The sequence below is a fragment of the Miniopterus schreibersii genome, assembly GCF_964146895.1.
Source record: "Miniopterus schreibersii genome assembly, chromosome: 8".
Taxonomy (NCBI): domain Eukaryota; kingdom Metazoa; phylum Chordata; class Mammalia; order Chiroptera; family Miniopteridae; genus Miniopterus; species Miniopterus schreibersii.
Window position 1 is genome coordinate 25,369,822 of NC_138109.1, and position 16,552 is coordinate 25,386,373.

The following is a 16,552-nucleotide window of genomic DNA, read 5'->3' on the forward strand; positions in this document are numbered from 1 at the left end:
AGCTTCTCCCCTTGGCCAGAGCTCCTTTGGGCCCTGGATACCTCTCCTGCTGATGTCCATTTTGGGTCCCCAGCCTCCTGGAGACCAGGGTCCTGGCCTGGGAAGGAGGCAGGGGGGAACAGGTGGTATTTGGAGATTAATTAATATTTGTGAATAATAACACGTGCCCAAGGGAAACAAATCAATCTGTGTTTGCATATTCATGAGGAGGTCGGAATGATCCCAGCTGTGCTCTAGCCGGGGAACCGCCCTCCCATCTCTGGCGGCACAGGGTCTCTGGGGGTGGGGCTCCCAGGCTGACAGGGGTGGTTACCCTGGGCTGCGAGGAGGTGCCATGACCTCTTTGTAACATGCATTTCCATGACGATTGTATTTGAGTCCTTTGGCTTGGTGTGGTGCCTCCTCCTTTTTCCCTCAGAGCAGTGACTCCCAGGGTCTTTGATTTCACAAACCAGTTTTCAAAATACTTGGGGGCCAGGCATGGGGTTGGCAATTTTTTATTTTACCAAGTAAGGACATTATTAAAAAATAACTGCTATCTACTATCACCATCATTTCATACAAGAAAGGACATTTTAACACCAAGGACAAAATGTGGGAATAAAGGACAGTTCTTCCCAAGAAAGGGCAGTTGGCAGCTTTACACTGACATAGCAAAGAAAAAGGGTATATTAAAACCATTCTGAATGTAGAAAAATTACATTTACTTATATTCTACAGCATTGTACAATATGGAGTTGTTTTCCTACCCAAATATGTCGGTTTGGTAGAACGGCCCACAGTGCAGTTCAGAGATGCGCCTGAGTGTGCAGGTGTTCAGGCCTTTCAGGTGTTTCACCTGAGGCGTTAAAAGCCCAGACTCACTCAGCAGTGCTGGCGAAAGTGGACACTCTGCTCCCAACACTGTCATGCGGATTCAGTAGATTCTCTCTACAACCCCAGCAAGGCTAGCATCATCCCACCTCCCTGTTCCTTGCCCACCTTTTCCCCAAAGGTGACCCTGAGCACTCTGGAGTGGGGGCAGCCCGAGGATCCGGGACTCTTCATGAGGGGGCCCTAGAGCTAGGAGTGGCCTGTACCACCTGACATGGGACAGGCTCTGTGTCCAGAGTCTGGGGCAGGAGGGCAGCTTGCTCATGCTAGGAGCTGGTGAGGGAGAAGCCCTGGCCCGGACAGCTACGTGGTCGTCTTAGTTCACCAAGAATGTGTTCATGCTTGTGTGTTCCTGTGCCCCCCCCCCCCCCCCCGGGGCAGTCATATCCCTGTGTCCATGGGCCACTGGGAGAGCTCTCTGGGGGAGGAAATGTCTTTTCAATTTCTTCAACTTTGTGTGTTCTGCTTTCTGGATCTGAACAGTGTCATGAACACCCCAGGCCCAGATACACAGAGAGTCACTGGAGTTCAGAAGTAAGGGCCACTTGTCTTTGTCACATATGGGTGGGGTTACCAGAAGCCCAGGTTCTCTGACACCTGTGCTCAGAATCTCACCCAAGATTGTCCCACATGATGTCTGCTCTGGAGTTATCCCCCCATGATGGCTGTATTGTGGACATACAACCTTTCAGAATTGGTACTAGAGACTGACACCTCCATGATGTCTGTAACAGGGGTGACACCTCTATGATACAGAAGTGGAGAGTTAGACACATGTAATGTCCATCAGGCAGCTACACTCCCATGATGTCTGGACCCTCTACACTATGTTGATGTCTGGACTAGACAGCTATACCTCTGTGATGTCTGCATCTGGGCGTTACATTGCTGTGTGTACCAAGGCAGCCTCTGTGGTGATTGTATTGGGGGGTTACATTTCAGGGTGACTGTGCTGTGTAATTGTACCTCCATAATATCTGGTCTATGTAGTTTCATCCCCTTTATGTCTGTACCAAGGAGCTATGCCCCCAAGATGTATGTTCCTGAGGGTTAAGTCCCTGTGATATCTACACTGAGGGGTTTACACCACCTGCCTATACCTGAGGTTAAACCTCTGTGAATATTGTATTGTTGCCCCCAGGATGTTTGTACTAGGCCCCTCTCCCCTGTCCTTTGGTGCAACACTCAACTGAGCTATGAGCTGTGATATCTGTACCAGGGGCCATAGGATGGTTGTGTCAGGGAACCATCTCCCCATGACAGCCTGACTGGGCATTTTGCCACCTGATGTCTGCTGGGGCATTGAATTCTGTTGTTGGCTGCACCACTGACCCCAGTGCCATGATGAACAAGCCCAGACAGGGCTCTGTGATATGTGACCCCCATCCCAGATTGGCCATGCAGGAAGGGCAAGATTGTGGGGGCTCCCTCTCTCCTGGTCTCAGCCACCTGAATTCTGTGATCACTGAGCAGAACCCCGTGTGTGATATAGGTGGGGCTAGGTGCCCACCATACCTCTTTCAACTTCCTTCTGCTGCTCAGCCCCTGTCTTAGACTTTTGGCAAGATCTGGGACAAAGGACATCTCCCACCCATTTCCCTTTGTGCTCAGCCCCTGTTTCTCTTCACAGTCCTGCCTGCTTTGTCCCAGTACCTTTGCTCACTTTCTGTCCTCTGATCTCATGACCTTTGTCTCAGTTGAGACTAGGGTTCAAGTTCTAGGAAGGAGCAGAGCCATCTTTCAGCCCTGTCCTTTCGTGTTCACCAGTCCTGTCACCTCCTTGCAAGTTTTCTTATCATTGTGGGTCAGCTGGCACCTAGCTCTGATTACGACTCTTTCACCAGAGTCCATGGGTCCCACTGCAGGGTCCTGAGGTATGTTCACTATCACTCCCCCCTCTGTTCCATGGCATATTTAGAGTATCAATGAGGGACTTATGTGCCAGCTCTTGCACAGAGGAATGCATGAGCAAAGCTGGTGGGCACTGGTGTGCCCTCTGTGTGGGGGACATGGAAGAGGCTTCGGGACTTCCCCATTGGGGCTGGGCCGTGAAAGCAGTGCATCTGTACTGCATGGTGTGACCATGCTGAAGGCTTCACTCAGGTGCCTGGCAGAGTGAGGAGGGAACATCAGGAGAGGAGCCTTGTGAGCAAAGGTGGAGGCATTCAGTCCCAAATGTGGCCTTCCCCACGCACAAGCTCCTGTCTCAGTGTGGGTGGCACTTTTGAGTGTGTGGCTCTGTGAAGTTCCCCCGTGCCCCTGCTGGGACAAGGGCAGAGGAGGTGTGGGGTTGAATCTAGGGTTCAACACCCCCGTTCCTGGCCACTAGGGCCTTCCTGTAGTTTCCCTTTGGAATAGGAAGGTGCCATGGGAATTGGGTAGGATGAGGGTAGTCAGGTGGGCAGTTGCAACTTGTCAAGAGTGTGTCCTGGCAAGCCTGGACAGGCTGTAGCTTTGACTTCAAGCCTCTGATACCTGGGTCCTATCTGCCATTATCAAGTTTCTGCTCCGGCCTACACTCAGCCTGTGGGGTCTGGCCTCCTGCCTGTTCCCTCCCTGCTGAGAGAGGAGGGGGAACAAGGTTGCCCCAGGGGCTATGGAGTCCCTAGCCTGGTCGAGTCTGTTAACTTCTCCCTGATCTCTTCTCTGTCTTGTTTTGTTTGGTCTCTGTGTATCTCTGACCCCATTTCCCTGTCCCTGCCCCCTTACGGAGGCGAGTTGGAAACTCAGGATCTGGGATGGAGCATCCCTGCACACCATCTGGTTTCAGTAGTCCCCTGCCCCCTATTCAGGTTTAGGGAATGACCTGAAGGCCTCTTGTACTCTCCCCCTATAGTGTGACTATTGGGCTATTTTGGGGGTCAGTGGGGGATCAGTGAGGATCCCGGGTATTCATAGAGGTCAGAAGGTGATCATTGAACAGTACAAGGGTGAGGGGGCTGTTGAACTGGGCTCTGGATGGTCAGTGAGGACGAGCAGGGGTCTGGGTGGTGAGTAAGGCCAGGGGGTGGCATGGGTGGGCAGTAGGGACATTGGTGGATACCAGCTAACGAGCTTGCCTTTCTCTCCATCACAGGTAGCTTGTCCTGAGCGGTGGCTGACCATGGTGCTGGCGCTCTGGATGGCCTCTGAACCAGCCCTAGGAAGGACCATGGTGCCCCTTGTGCCTGCACTCGTGATGTTTGGTTTGGTGGCAAGCGCCTATGGAGACAGTAAGTCTGACCTCTCAAAGTGTAGGATCTCCCAGGTCAAAAGGTATATCCCTGCTAGCAGGATTCTAGGATGGGTGGGCAGTAGGGACATTGCTAGTAGGGACCAGCTGCTAGGAAAGACCAGATGGCTAGATACCCTTCCAGACCTTCTTCTGTCCTAGAGAGCCCCTCACATGCAGAGCCCCCATCCAAGTAGTTCCCCAGCCCCATACTTCCTGGGTGCATCCTGTGGAATGCCTGCCTGTCCCTTAGGCACAGCAGGGTTGGGCATGTCTGAGCGTGACCCTGTTTTATGGGCTGGGGGTTAGACATGTCCGGGATTCATGTGGTCATTGGATGACATGCTCAGGCGTGTACTTTGTCCGCCACTGCAGATCTGGGCAGAAGACACAAGTGAGCCATGACGGGGGTTGGCTTGGGAGTGGGGGCGGGGTGATGCACAAAGAACGTGTATGGATGTGGGAATGAGATGCCACATGTGTCCACAGCTTCAGGGAGGGCTCAGAAGGCAGAGCCATTATAGCTCTTTCCCTGGGCTAGAGGAAGGCTCGGGTGTGGAGACACTGAGTGCCTCCTTTCCCTCTCCCTTGAATCTTCAAGGCAGAGGGGCATCCCCCTCTCCCAGGCCCTCAGCCCACGAGTCTGGGGAAGATTGCACTTGGGCAGGAGGAAGCTGGGCTCCAGCACCCTCGTATGTGTGTTGGGGGAGATGGGATTGTCCCCTGTCCAGATCCAACTCCGAACTTTGGTCCCTTTTCTGCTGCCCTTCCCCCTGCCTGGCACTGTGAGACTGGCCGCAGCCCGCCCCGTCACCATGGTTACCACTGCTTGGTTGCTGGTGGGAGGCGGGGCACAGGGCTGATTTAGCCAATCTGAACACTGGGGGGGAGGGGCGAGGTCGGAGCCAAGGTCCCTGGGGGAAGGGGCTGTTCCTAGCCTGCTGTGAGCCCAGAGGTGGCTAAGGGCCAACCCAGGGGTCACCCTGGGGGTCAGCAGACCATAGGGTTTTCCACAGCCCCCCCCCCAAGTCTCTAGGCAAAGATCTCTCTCCTTGCTCCACCGAGGCCCTTTCTCCTAATGGCTCATTAATTATTCAGGACTAGATCTGGAGAGGGGTTGGACTGGAGCTCCTGCCCTTTGTCCTCCCTGCTGGGCCCTGGTGGGGCTAGAAGGGCAAGAGGGAGGGGAGGGTATTCCTCCCAGGACATGTGGGTAGTGGGTAATGGGAGCATTGAGGTGCTGGCAATGAGAGGGCTGGACAAGCCAGAGTAGGGTGGGGTTGGGGGGGGGTGATCTCCAGGCCTGGTTGGAGAGAACTTGAGCCTGTAGGGGCAGGTTGGGGTAGAAGTCATCGGGTGTCACTCCCACATTGGCAGGGAGGTGAAGGCTTGTCAAGAGTTAGGTGTGGTCAGTAGCCCTTGGACATTGCTCCCCCACCCCCACCCTGGACACTTTTAGGACCTTCACACAGGGAGCTTGAAGGCAGTGGGAGGACCGCCCAGCTGGGCTTTTGGAGTCCACACATCCTGGAAGAATAACTGCCTTTCCCCCGCTTCACACCCAACATGCCCCAACCTGTACCCCTCACTCTCATCCCCCCAAACCTGCTCGTCTTCCTGTTTTCTCTCCTGGCGAATGGCATTACCACCCACCCAGCCATCCAAGTCAGAAACCTGGGACTCCTCCCAGCCTCCTCCCTCTCAAACCCCACATCCAATCCATCACCAAGATCTGTTGTTTCTACCTTCTAAATATCTTTGAAATGCATCCACTTCTATCTCTGCTCCCTTCACCCAAGCCACCCTCAGCTCTGGTTTGCGCTTTTGTATGCAATAGCCTCCTGATAGCTTCCTTGCCTCCAGTCTCTTTTCTAATAATCCATTCTTCATTCCAAAGTAAGAGTCATGTTGCAAAATGAAATCCTGATCATGTCACCCACAGTTTAAAACCCCTCACTCTCCTCTGTTGCCTTCAGGATCAAGCCTAGGGGTCTTAGCCCTTCTTCAGACCCTGCTTTGCCAGGTGTCTGCTAACCTCATCCTGCACTCTGACCCCTACCCCACACCCCCGCCGTGCTGACTTCTCTTAGTTGCTCACATTCTTCCCAGACCTCTGTTCCTCTTGTTTCCTCTACTTGGAACACTCTTCCCATCCCTTCCACCTAACCAGTTTCTGCTCACCTGGAGACATCACTTCCTCCAAGAGCCTGGGTCATGTCTTATTCCTATGCTTCTGTTGAATTGCATGATTGTGACCATCTGCTTTGGGTCTGCCGGTTCCATTGGACTGTAAATTGGGCTCTGCGCCCAGGCAGAGAGCCATGGGACAGGGGCCTGGGCTGGGGCTGTGGTGACCTGGCCGGGGGAGGCAGGTCTGTCTTCCAGGTCTGCCTTAAACTACACATACTTTTGGGTTGTCCCCCTGTCATGGCCTGGCTTGAGCTGGGCTTGGGAGACTTCTAGCCAGGGGTGAGCAGCAGTCGTGGACAGGGCTGCTGCAAAAGGTAGGGCAGGCACCCCAGAGAATTGACGACCGGAGCAGTGAAGCGCGGAGCGGACAAATGTGTTTCTATAGGCCTCTTAACGAGACAAATGAATGGGGGCCTTGGCCTCTGAGGGGAGCAGAGGGAAGGGGGGTGGAGAAGCAGCTGCCAGAGTTAGCCCAGAGGCCCCATCATCACTGCCTAGTCAGCTCCAATGGAGACCTGGGCACCCAGGCACTCGGGGCTTGGGCAGTTCCCCCAGCCTGGGGCTTTGTGGCTTCTCAAGGGGGAGGCTTGTGGAGCCAGAGGCGGTCCTGAGCAGGAAGAGGTTTCTGCTGATCTGCCATGCGTGTCAGGTCTGGATGGGATGAATCCACACAGGCCCGCCTTCGGAACCTGCAGTGTGGGTTGTTACTGCGGGTGCTGTGTGGGGAGCTCACTGGCACAGAGGCAGTGACCTCAGCATCTTGGGAGGAGGGTTGGGAGGCTTCCTGGAAGAGGGGTGCCCCTGAAGGGTGAGTGAGCATTTGCTAATGGGGGTATGGCATAATGAGATGAGATTGGAGGAAGAAGCAAAAATGGGCCTGGCCTCCTCCATGGAGCTCAAGGGATGTAGGATCCAATTTGTCCCCAGACCACGTGGGACAAGCAGGGATGTAGGACCACATGACCAGGGTCCCAGTGTGGGGCCCTGGTTATAGCCCAGTTATTTGGAAACTTAGGAGCCGAGAGCAGGGTGCCTGATGGTTGGAGGGGTAGGTGGTGGGTGGGGACAAAGGCCTGAGTAGCTGAGGATGTGTCTGTCATATCATTGTCCCTCCCACCAGAGCCTGTGGAGCTGGAACACGCAGGGTGCTACGTGCAGTTCTACAGTGCCCTCCCACCTGTCCTTATAGGTAGAGAAGTCCTGGAGTCCCGTCTAGACTCTGCCCTCTGTGGGACTTCCAGCAGGTTGTTTTCTCTCTCAGGGCCTGTTTTCCTATTGCACAATGAGGCTAATCACTCCTACCTGGAAAGGTTAACTGAGGTCACCTGTTCAAGGCACCTGGCACGTATGTGCTCCCTCCATCAGAGACCAGGACCTAGGGCTCCCTGTGTGTCCCCAAGAACCCAGGGTTGTCTCTGAGCTGGCTTGGGGTGGGGTGGCTGGAGCAGTCATAGGAGCTGGCACTAATGGGTCCCCAGATCATTAGGCGGCTCAGGGCCTGGGAAATCACCTCTCCAGGAGCTCCCTCCCCTGCCTGGCAGTCCCTTGGCTACTGCATGTCTGCTCTCTGCTTCCGTCTGCTGTTTGTGTGGTGTGTATGGATACTCCGCAGGGAAGGCACAAAATAGCAGTGAGGCTCCAGTGGAGGAGCCTTGGAGGTGGCCCAGTTTGGCTGGCCCCTAAGGGGTGTGCCCACCCACTACTAAGCCAGCCCGCTGTTTCCCTCCATAGGCCACTCCTTCCCACCTTGCTTAGTTTCTCAGTTCATGCTGCCTGAGAGCCCCAGGGCATGCTTCTGGCTGCTGCTGCCCAAAGGGCTGGGCCTCCCCAGTGGTAGGAGAGGGGGTCAGGCTGAGGGGATCACATTCTGGTTGCACAGAAAGCATGGTCTCAGAAGTTCTGTTCAGACCCTCACTGAACATCAGCTTTGGATCAGCACTGGACAGAGTGGTCAAGTCACCTGGTTTTATCCACCTGCCTGGGACCTGACCAGTCACCTTGGCATGTGATGATCGGTGCTGGGATGGGAAACCCTAAGTCTTCTGGATACAGAGCAGGCTCCCACAGGCTTGGGGGTGGGACACCTGAGAGAGGCAGAGCACACATAAAGGCAAGGAGGTGCCCACGGGCCTGGCCTGTCCAAGCAGGCCTGGGTGGGGGGTTGCTATGGGGTTGCTATGGGGAGTCCACCTGGGCTGAGCTATGTTTCAGAGCACTGTGTGGCCCATGGCAGATGCTGTTTTTTGAAAAAGTCAAGATAGGTGAGTCTGGAGAGATTAACAGGAGCAAGTATGGGGAGGAGCTTGGGGAGACAAACAGGGTTTGGAGCTGGTGAGAGATATGGTCAGATTTCTGCTACTCAAAGGTCTGCCTGGTGAACAAAAGGGGAGAGGGCTTGGCAGGGCTCTGGGACTAGGATGAGCTGGAGTTTGGTTTGGTTTCTATGCTATGTGAAGTGCCCTCGGGTAAGGGGGATTTGAGGGGGTGTTGGGGAAAACCAGAGCAAGGCCAGAGTGAAGGGAGGGACTTGACCCTGGGCGGCACTGGGCTTGGGCTGCACTGCTAGTCTTGCCAGACTCTGGTGGGTGGGTGGCCAGGCGGGGCACTGGTCCCATTCCAGACTCCAAGGGGTGTTCTGCCTCCTCCGTGGCCCCAGGCCTTGGGCCCAGTCCAGCCTCTACATAGTACTAAGGCCTTTCCCCTTCTCCTCTCTCCTGACCCATACCTGGCTGAATGCCACTCCCCAGTTTCTGGTTCTTTGTTTGGCGCTGAGGCCCCGCCCCACCCCCAGGCACACTTGCCTGGCCATTCTGGTTCAGCAGGTTCCAGCCTCTGGTTTCTGTGCAGACACGTTGATACAGGAGCCAAGATGGATTTCTACCCCAGGCTTCTCTCTGGTGGAGGCGCCTTCACCCTGTGTGTGAGGGGTACAGACTGCATCCTCTGCAGGCCTCCTCTTGTCTGTCTCTCCTTCATTTGTTCTGCACCCCTGCGTGCCAGGAAGTGGGTTGGGCACTGCAGCAGGGCAGGAGGCAAGGGAGGCATGGTGTCTGCCTGCCCAGGGCTATTATCCTAGGTGGGGAAGCAGCTGTGATTCAGTAGTCCCCAAAATGTGGAAAAAGTGATAACCTCACACACATACATAACAAACCATGAGCAGTGCTATGAGAGAAGCAGGTGGAGTTAGCAGAGAGCTTTAAACCAGAAACTGAGCTAATGGAGCTGGGGACATTGACAGAGGGGACAGAGGAACATTTCCTGTGGAACATTTTTAAATTGAGTTCAGAAAGGTAAATAGGAGTTAGTGGGTAAAGAAGTAGTTTAAGAGGTTTGTGGCAAAGGACCAGCCTATGCAAAGGCCCTGAGGCTACAGGGGACATTGCATATTCAGGGGATGGGAAGCCAGGGCTCTGGGGTCAGACCTGTCAGGGCTCTGTCTGCCATGATAGTTTAAGTTTTGAGAGCAGCGCGAGACCTTTGGAAAGTTTTGATCAGGGGAGAGAGGCTGTCAGTTCACCCTGGCTGCTGAAAAAGAATAGACTGGAGGGGGCAAGACTAGAGGCAGGGACACTGCCTGTTAGGTTGGTGGAGGGTCCAGTTAGGAGAAGCCAGTGTCTGGGCTGATGTGGTGGCAGTGCAGGAGCAGGGCAGGTGTGGGGGAGGGGGGCACAGAGTGTGCATTCATGGACAGGAGGTGCCCCCTGCCCTGGTGGAGCCTGCGTGGGCAGAGTCCTGCCTGAGGACCTAAGTGAAAGGTGCAGGCTCTGCAGACAACTGCAGACTGGGGGAGCCTAAAGCCTCCTTCAGAGGACAGTTGGGAGAGGGTGGGACAAACAGGCTTCCTGAACCTTTGTGTTGTCTCCATGCCACCCTGGTCCCCAGCGGGCTTGTGTGTTTCCCTACCAAGGCTGCTCTGAGCAGCCGCCCTTGCCCCCTCTAGCTACGTCAAGAGCGGTCAGATGAGTCCCAAACTTTAGGATTTGGAACGCTGGATCAAACCCTGGCTCTCCCCCCAAATCATTGTGCGATTTGTCCTTTATTTAACCTCCTGAGCCTCCATTTGAGAAATGGGGATGATACAGCCTACCTCCTGGGACTGTTTTAAGACCGACAATGCCAAGGAGAGTGATGGCTGCCCTCATGCGAGGCCCACCACATTTTGTCTGCACAGACCCTGTCACCAGCACCATTGTGCAGATGAGAAAATGGAGTCTCAGAAAATGTGAGTGATTTGCTTAAAAATTATATGAAACCTCCAGAGCCCACTGGGCCCTGGGGTGCTCAGAAAGATGGGTTCCTCCCTGCTCCCCACAAGGGTAAGCCCTCCCTACACTCTGTACCTGCAGCTGTCACTCCTGATCCTAGTATTCCCCCCAGACCCTCCCCACCTCGGAGGCCTGCCCCATCTGCTGTCCCTCCTCTCTCCGCTGGATTGGTACCCTCTTCCTGTGTGCAGGCTTCTTCCCATCAGCATTTAAACATTGGCTTTCACATCTTAGAAAAAAAGAGAAGCGAAAATGTAAAAAACCTCCTCCAACCCTCATCCTCTCCAGGTGCCATATTTTCTTTATCTTCCTGTCACAGCCAGTCTTGTTTACATAGTCACTTAACTCTTCCCTCCACTTCTTCACCTCACTCTTACTCCTCGGCCTCCTTTGCTCTGGCTTTGGCACTCACCGTGCCACTGACCCTGCTCTTGACGAGGCCTCCAACAATACCATGCGAACAGTTTTGTGCCTGGTGTTTTGGAATCAAACAGGTTTGAAATCCAGTCTCAGATGTGCTGCTCGTTGGCTGTGTGACCTTGGACAAGTGACTTGACCTTTCTGAGTCTGTAAACTGGGGATAATGCGATAAAGTACCTGGTGCAGAGTGGGTGCTTAGCAAAGTACTTTCGTCATTGCACACGCACGTTTCTGTGCCAGGGTCCCAGCCAAGCCCGGATGCATCAGCACTGAGCAGGTGGACTGAAAGGTCATTTCCCACGGTATTAACCTTCCTCTAGCTGTTCATTGGCCTGATTAATAGGAAATGGATCCTCTGTCAGGATTAACGAGGTGTTGCTATGTCTTAGTGAAGGCTGGTTTTCTCTGGTCTTGTGACCCTGGGTGGTGGGATTCATAGGACAGGTGCTCCAGGTGGGCTCCTGGTGATGTGGGCATGGCAGTGCAGTGGCTGAACCCCCTCCTTCCTCCCCTCCCCCTGCCTCCCTGTGGACACTTTGGGGAGACATCCAGGCTGTCAGAAGGCAATAATCCTGTCAGTGGGGGCAGGGGGCAGGGTCAGATTTACAGGAAAGCATTCACTTGGGAAGACGTCCAGCGATACTTAGGAGGTGGAATGTCTAGACCTTTGGGACTGCTGGTATGTGGGGGCCGGAGGAGAGGAGGAGCCACGGTTTCTGGCTTGAGCATTGGAGTAGATGGAGGTACCATCACTAAGGTGGAAAGCAGTGGAAAGAAACAAGTCTGGGGTAGATACTGGGGCTGTTCCCAGCAGCTGTCAGCATGCCTTTGTCCTAGAGCTTGGAATTGATGGGGGAATGGGAGACAAATGAGTAGCGGTTAAAGCATGGACCCCAGACTCAGAATGCCTGAGTTCAAATCTCAGCTCTGCCACTGTGTCACATTCAGCAAATACCTTAACATCTCTGTGCCTCAGTTCTCTTCTTTATAAGCAGAGGTAATTACAACATCCACCATATGTGCCTACAGCTGTTTGAACAGTGCCTGGCACATAGTAAGCACTATATAAGGGTTAGGTGTCACTACTGTTATTTCTTCTACAGATCTTTTTTGCCACAACCCCATCCCCATGACTGCCACCTAGTGTTGGGCCTGTCTGCAATGACCGTCCTGTGATGACTTGGTGTCTCTCTCTCTCCAGGCAAACCTGTCTTCGTTAAGGTCCCTGAGGACCAGACTGGGCTGTCAGGAGGGGTGGCCTCCTTCGTATGCCAAGCCACAGGGGAACCGAAGCCACGTATCACATGGATGAAGAAGGGGAAGAAAGTCAGCTCCCAGCGCTTCGAGGTACATCCTCGGGTGGGAAGTGGCAGGCAGGGCTCAGGGTTTGCCTACTCCAGAGTCTGGTCCTACATCCGCTCCCCTTGGTGTCTGTCTCTATCTCTGTCTCTGTCTCTGTCTCTTTCTCTCTCTCCCCTGCGGGCCTTTTGGAGCAGGATGATGGCTGACCCAGAGCAAGTTGTGACCAAATGTCTGTCCTCTGGCAGGTAATTGAGTTTGATGATGGGGCAGGGTCCGTGCTGCGGATCCAGCCATTACGGGTTCAGCGAGACGAAGCCATATATGAGTGCACGGCCACCAACAGTGTGGGAGAAATCAACACTAGTGCCAAGCTCTCGGTGCTGGAAGGTAAGTGCCACGGAAGGACATGGCATGGTGGGCAGGTAAACTGATGTCTGGGAAGAACCAGCCAGACAGCCCTGTCCCAGCCACTGGGTGGTGTGTGTTTGGTAGAAAGAACTGGCCATTCTAGGGTGGGTGAAGGTCAGCAATGGACAAAGATGGTCATTGGATCTGGCCTGGATGGTTTGGCTTGTGCTGGGCCAGCTGTGTGCCTCGTGTCTTTGTATTCTTCTGCTGAGAAGGGCATTTATCTGGTGGTGTCTAGAGTCTGACTTGAAGTGTGGGCTGCAGCTGTGTATTGCTTGGGTTACATGGCTCCTGGCAGTGGATCGGGCTTCAGAGAGTTGTGTTCCTGTTGCAAGGGCCCTACATGGGGGGCTGGGGCTCTATGTGTAGATTTTAGTGTCTTCTCTCACTTGATGGCTCCTCCATTCATTCACAAACATTCCCTAATGTTACCTTGTGTCCAGAGGGTTGTCTGACCGGGCTCTCTAAATTTCAGTCTCCAGTAAGTGCTGTGGGGGCAGCCCAGAGGACTGGGGGAGCACAGGGGAGAAGGGAGCTGTTGTCTAAGCTGAGTTCTGAGGATAAGTGGGAGTTTGGGTGGAGCCCTTCGCAGAAGGAACAACATCAGCATGTGCCAAGGCCCAGAGGCAGGAGAGAATGGAGCTTTTTGGATGGTGTGTGGAGCTGGAGGGCTCAGAAAGAAGAGGGGGAGAGCAATTCACCATTTTCCTGGAGACATGGGAAGCCATGAACAAAGTGGCATGATCAGTCCCCAGCCACGATGGATTCATTAGTCTGAATATGTCTGCGTGTATTTTCAAAATGTAGTATTGATTGTTGCTTTTTAAAAAAAAATCACAATAGCAATACCTCTTTACTATTGAAAATTTGGTAAGTATAAAATAACACATAGGAAAAAATAAAAATCACCTGTTATTGGACCTCTGCTATTAACACTTGGTTAGTTCTTTATAGTCTGTTTTCTGTGCATGCATTTTATATATATAACAAAAATGGGACCACATTCTGCCCAATGATTTGTAGACTGCTGTTTTTAAAAAAACATATCTTGAACACCGTTCTCTTCATTAAGTTTTCTTCTGCATCATTATTTTTGATGGCTGTGGGTAAGTGTCACATGGAAGTACCCTAATTTATTTAGCCATTCCCTTATTGTTGGACACATATGGTCTTCCCAGTTTTTTGCTTTTACAAATAAGGTGTTATACACATCTTTGCAGATGTATTCACCTTCCTGATTATTTCCTTATTCTAGATTCATGGAGATGCTGGATCAAAACTGCACATGCGTTTTTAAGGTTTTCAATATTTCCAGAAGATTGTGTCAGTTTACACTCCCACCAAGCAGGTCATAAGAGGGCCTCTTTTCTGCACATCCTTACCAGCAGTGGGAATTATCATTAAGAAAATATCTTTGCCAAGTTAATAGGCAAAAAATGGTATCTCAATTTAATTTGCATTTCTTTGATTACGAGAGCAGTTGAGCATCTTTTCACATTGGCCATTTTTACGCTATGGCTTCTTGGGTTCACACACGCATCCATTCAGTAATTCCTTTTGTCTGTGTGCCTCCTGGGAGGCAGGGCGGGGCCCTCCAGCTTCAAGGGGCAGTGGAGGACAATGGTTAAGAACAGGGGCTCTGACCACTTACTCTCTCACCTTATAACCTTGGGGAGGTAACTGTGCCTCTGAGCCTCATTTGCTCTGCCTGTAGATAGAGATGCACTACCTAGCGCCCAGGCTGGTTTGGAGGATCAGATACGATGTAGTTTAGCCCTTCACAGGATTCCATCAGGAACTGTAGCTGCCAGAATGTTGGGATAGAAGCCGTACATTCTGAGCCCCAGGCCTCTGAGCTGGCAGCACCTGGCTTCTATGCTGCCTGGCATTATCTGGGTGGTGCAGCCCCTATCTTTTACTCCCATGGGGGGAGTATTTACCTGAGGGGCAGGGGCCCAGAGGACAGGCCCTGGGCCAGGATCACTGATTGCTGAGTGTTCTGACCCAGCCACCCCTGACCTCAGTTTCCCCACTCATGACCTGAGGGCAAGCATTTCAACACTGTCCTCCCTCCTGTTGGTGTCTGCCCCAGCAGTGAGCCATCTGCCCTGCCCTGGCATTTGGGAAGTGGTTAAAGGGCCAGACTGTGGCTCCTGCCCCAGAGGGCATCTTCTCAGGCTTTCATATTGGAGAAAGGGCCTCCTTGTTAGTGTTGAAAGAGAAATCCTCCCCAAAGCCCCTCAGCCCTAGCTCTGGCCCTGGCCCTCCCCCCAGGTCCTCTGTGGGCACTCTCCTATCCCACTACTGCCCTGGGCAGCTTTAACTTCTAAAGGTTGGAGGAGGAGGAGGAGGAGGATGGTCTTCCAGGGCCTCAGGTGAGGGGCATTCAGACTTGCGGGGGTCTCTCCATCCTGAGGGGCCTTCTGGGATTGGGTTCCTTTAGCAGGGTCTGGGGTATGTTTGTGCATGTTTGGGTTCCTTTAGCAGGGTCTGGGGTATGTTTGTGTATGTTTGGGTTCCTTTAGCAGGGTCTGGGGTATGATTGGGTAGAGTATGGAAGGTGTCTGATTGTGTTGGGGAGTGGGGGGCAGGTCCATGTTTGGGTGGGGGTGAAGCTGTGGGCCTGAACGAGCCCCTCCTGCTCCTGAAACACAGCACCCGGAAGGCAAAATGCTGACTTCCCATGTTGGTCTGTGTAACCTTGACCAGCTCTGGGCTTGGCAGAAAGGAGTGGAGTGGGAGGCCTCAAAGGTGCCAGGGGGTGGGGCCAGAGGAACGCAGCCCAGACTGTGACTGCCCTGCCACCCCCACCCCCACCCCCACTCCACCCCGCCCTGCTCCTCCTGGCCTCCTATGCTGGCCAGGAAAGCCCTGTGTGTGTAGGAATGATTGGCGCTTTGGGCTGGAGCCAATCACCACAAGCTGGGCTCTTTAGGGGAGTGGCTGAGGGCTGCCTAGGGAGACCTGGCTCAGGTGAGGGTTTGGTGCACCCCTAAAAGGGAGCTTAGGCCTGCAAGTTTGTTCTAGGCCCCCTGCCCTGCCTTCCCTCACACTCAGCTCCACTGGTGCCTCTGGGAGTGCCCCTGATCATGGCCTTTGCACCCAGCTCCCCAGGCAGAGTCCCGACTGCCCTGTGGTGCCCAGGCAGCTTCTCAGCAGCACAAGCTGGCTGGGGGGTGAGCCCGTCCTGGGCTGTGAGGAGTGCAGAGCCCGCCGCCCAGCGTTCCTGTCTGAGTGGTAATTGAAGCCATTAGCGAGCCAGCCTCTCCCTCGCTGGGTAATGGCAGGAAAAGCTCTTCTCACTCCGCACTCTTGAGGCGGCTGAATCACTCCCCCTCCAACCCGCCCCGCTGCCACCACTGAGACAGGGAATCTGACATTTTCCTTCTTGAGGGAGGGGGAGCTGAGGGGGAAGGGAGACAGGCCTTGCCTCTTGGCCTTTGCCTCCAGGAGGTGGAGGGAGTGAGGGTCTTGAAGGTCACAGATTCATCTGGGCCATGGGGTCCAGCCCAGGCAGGACAGTGGTCAGGAAAGCCCCGGTGGAGGCCAGACAGCAGAGGTGTGGCAGGACCCTGGTAACTTGGGTAGGTTCTGGAAGGGCCAAGAAGGAGGTGGTGAGGGAGGAAGGCTGAGGGGCAGGGATGAGCTGTTTCTGACTCTGTCCTGGGGGGCCTGGCTCTGAGGGCTCTGGGTGCAGATGGCATTATTTACCCTGTGGTCATGGATACAGCAGATAATTGTGCACCTGTGTGTGGTGTGGGTGCTCTTTGTGCCATGTGTAAGGCAGGCAGTGTGTATAGCGTGTGTGTGCCTTACAGGCTGTATGTATAGCAGGGATGTACAGCAGACTCCGCGCATGTGTGTGTGCGCACATATCGGGCAT

The 16,552-nt window shown here is 53.8% G+C and overlaps 1 protein-coding gene across 7 annotated transcripts in view; it reads left to right on the forward strand.

Annotated features, from left to right (window-relative positions):
* The window catches only part of PTPRF (protein tyrosine phosphatase receptor type F), an 84,399-nt gene that overhangs the window by 9,704 nt on the left and 58,143 nt on the right, over positions 1-16,552 (forward strand). For all 7 annotated transcript variants that reach the window (XM_081144073.1, XM_081144069.1, XM_081144074.1 and 4 more), the window contains 3 exons: positions 3,950-4,085; positions 12,161-12,306; positions 12,507-12,648. In XM_081144073.1, the coding sequence (XP_081000199.1) occupies positions 3,977-4,085; positions 12,161-12,306; positions 12,507-12,648 (397 nt within the window). In that variant the 5' untranslated portion in view covers positions 3,950-3,976. The remainder of the gene's footprint in view (positions 1-3,949; positions 4,086-12,160; positions 12,307-12,506; positions 12,649-16,552) is intronic.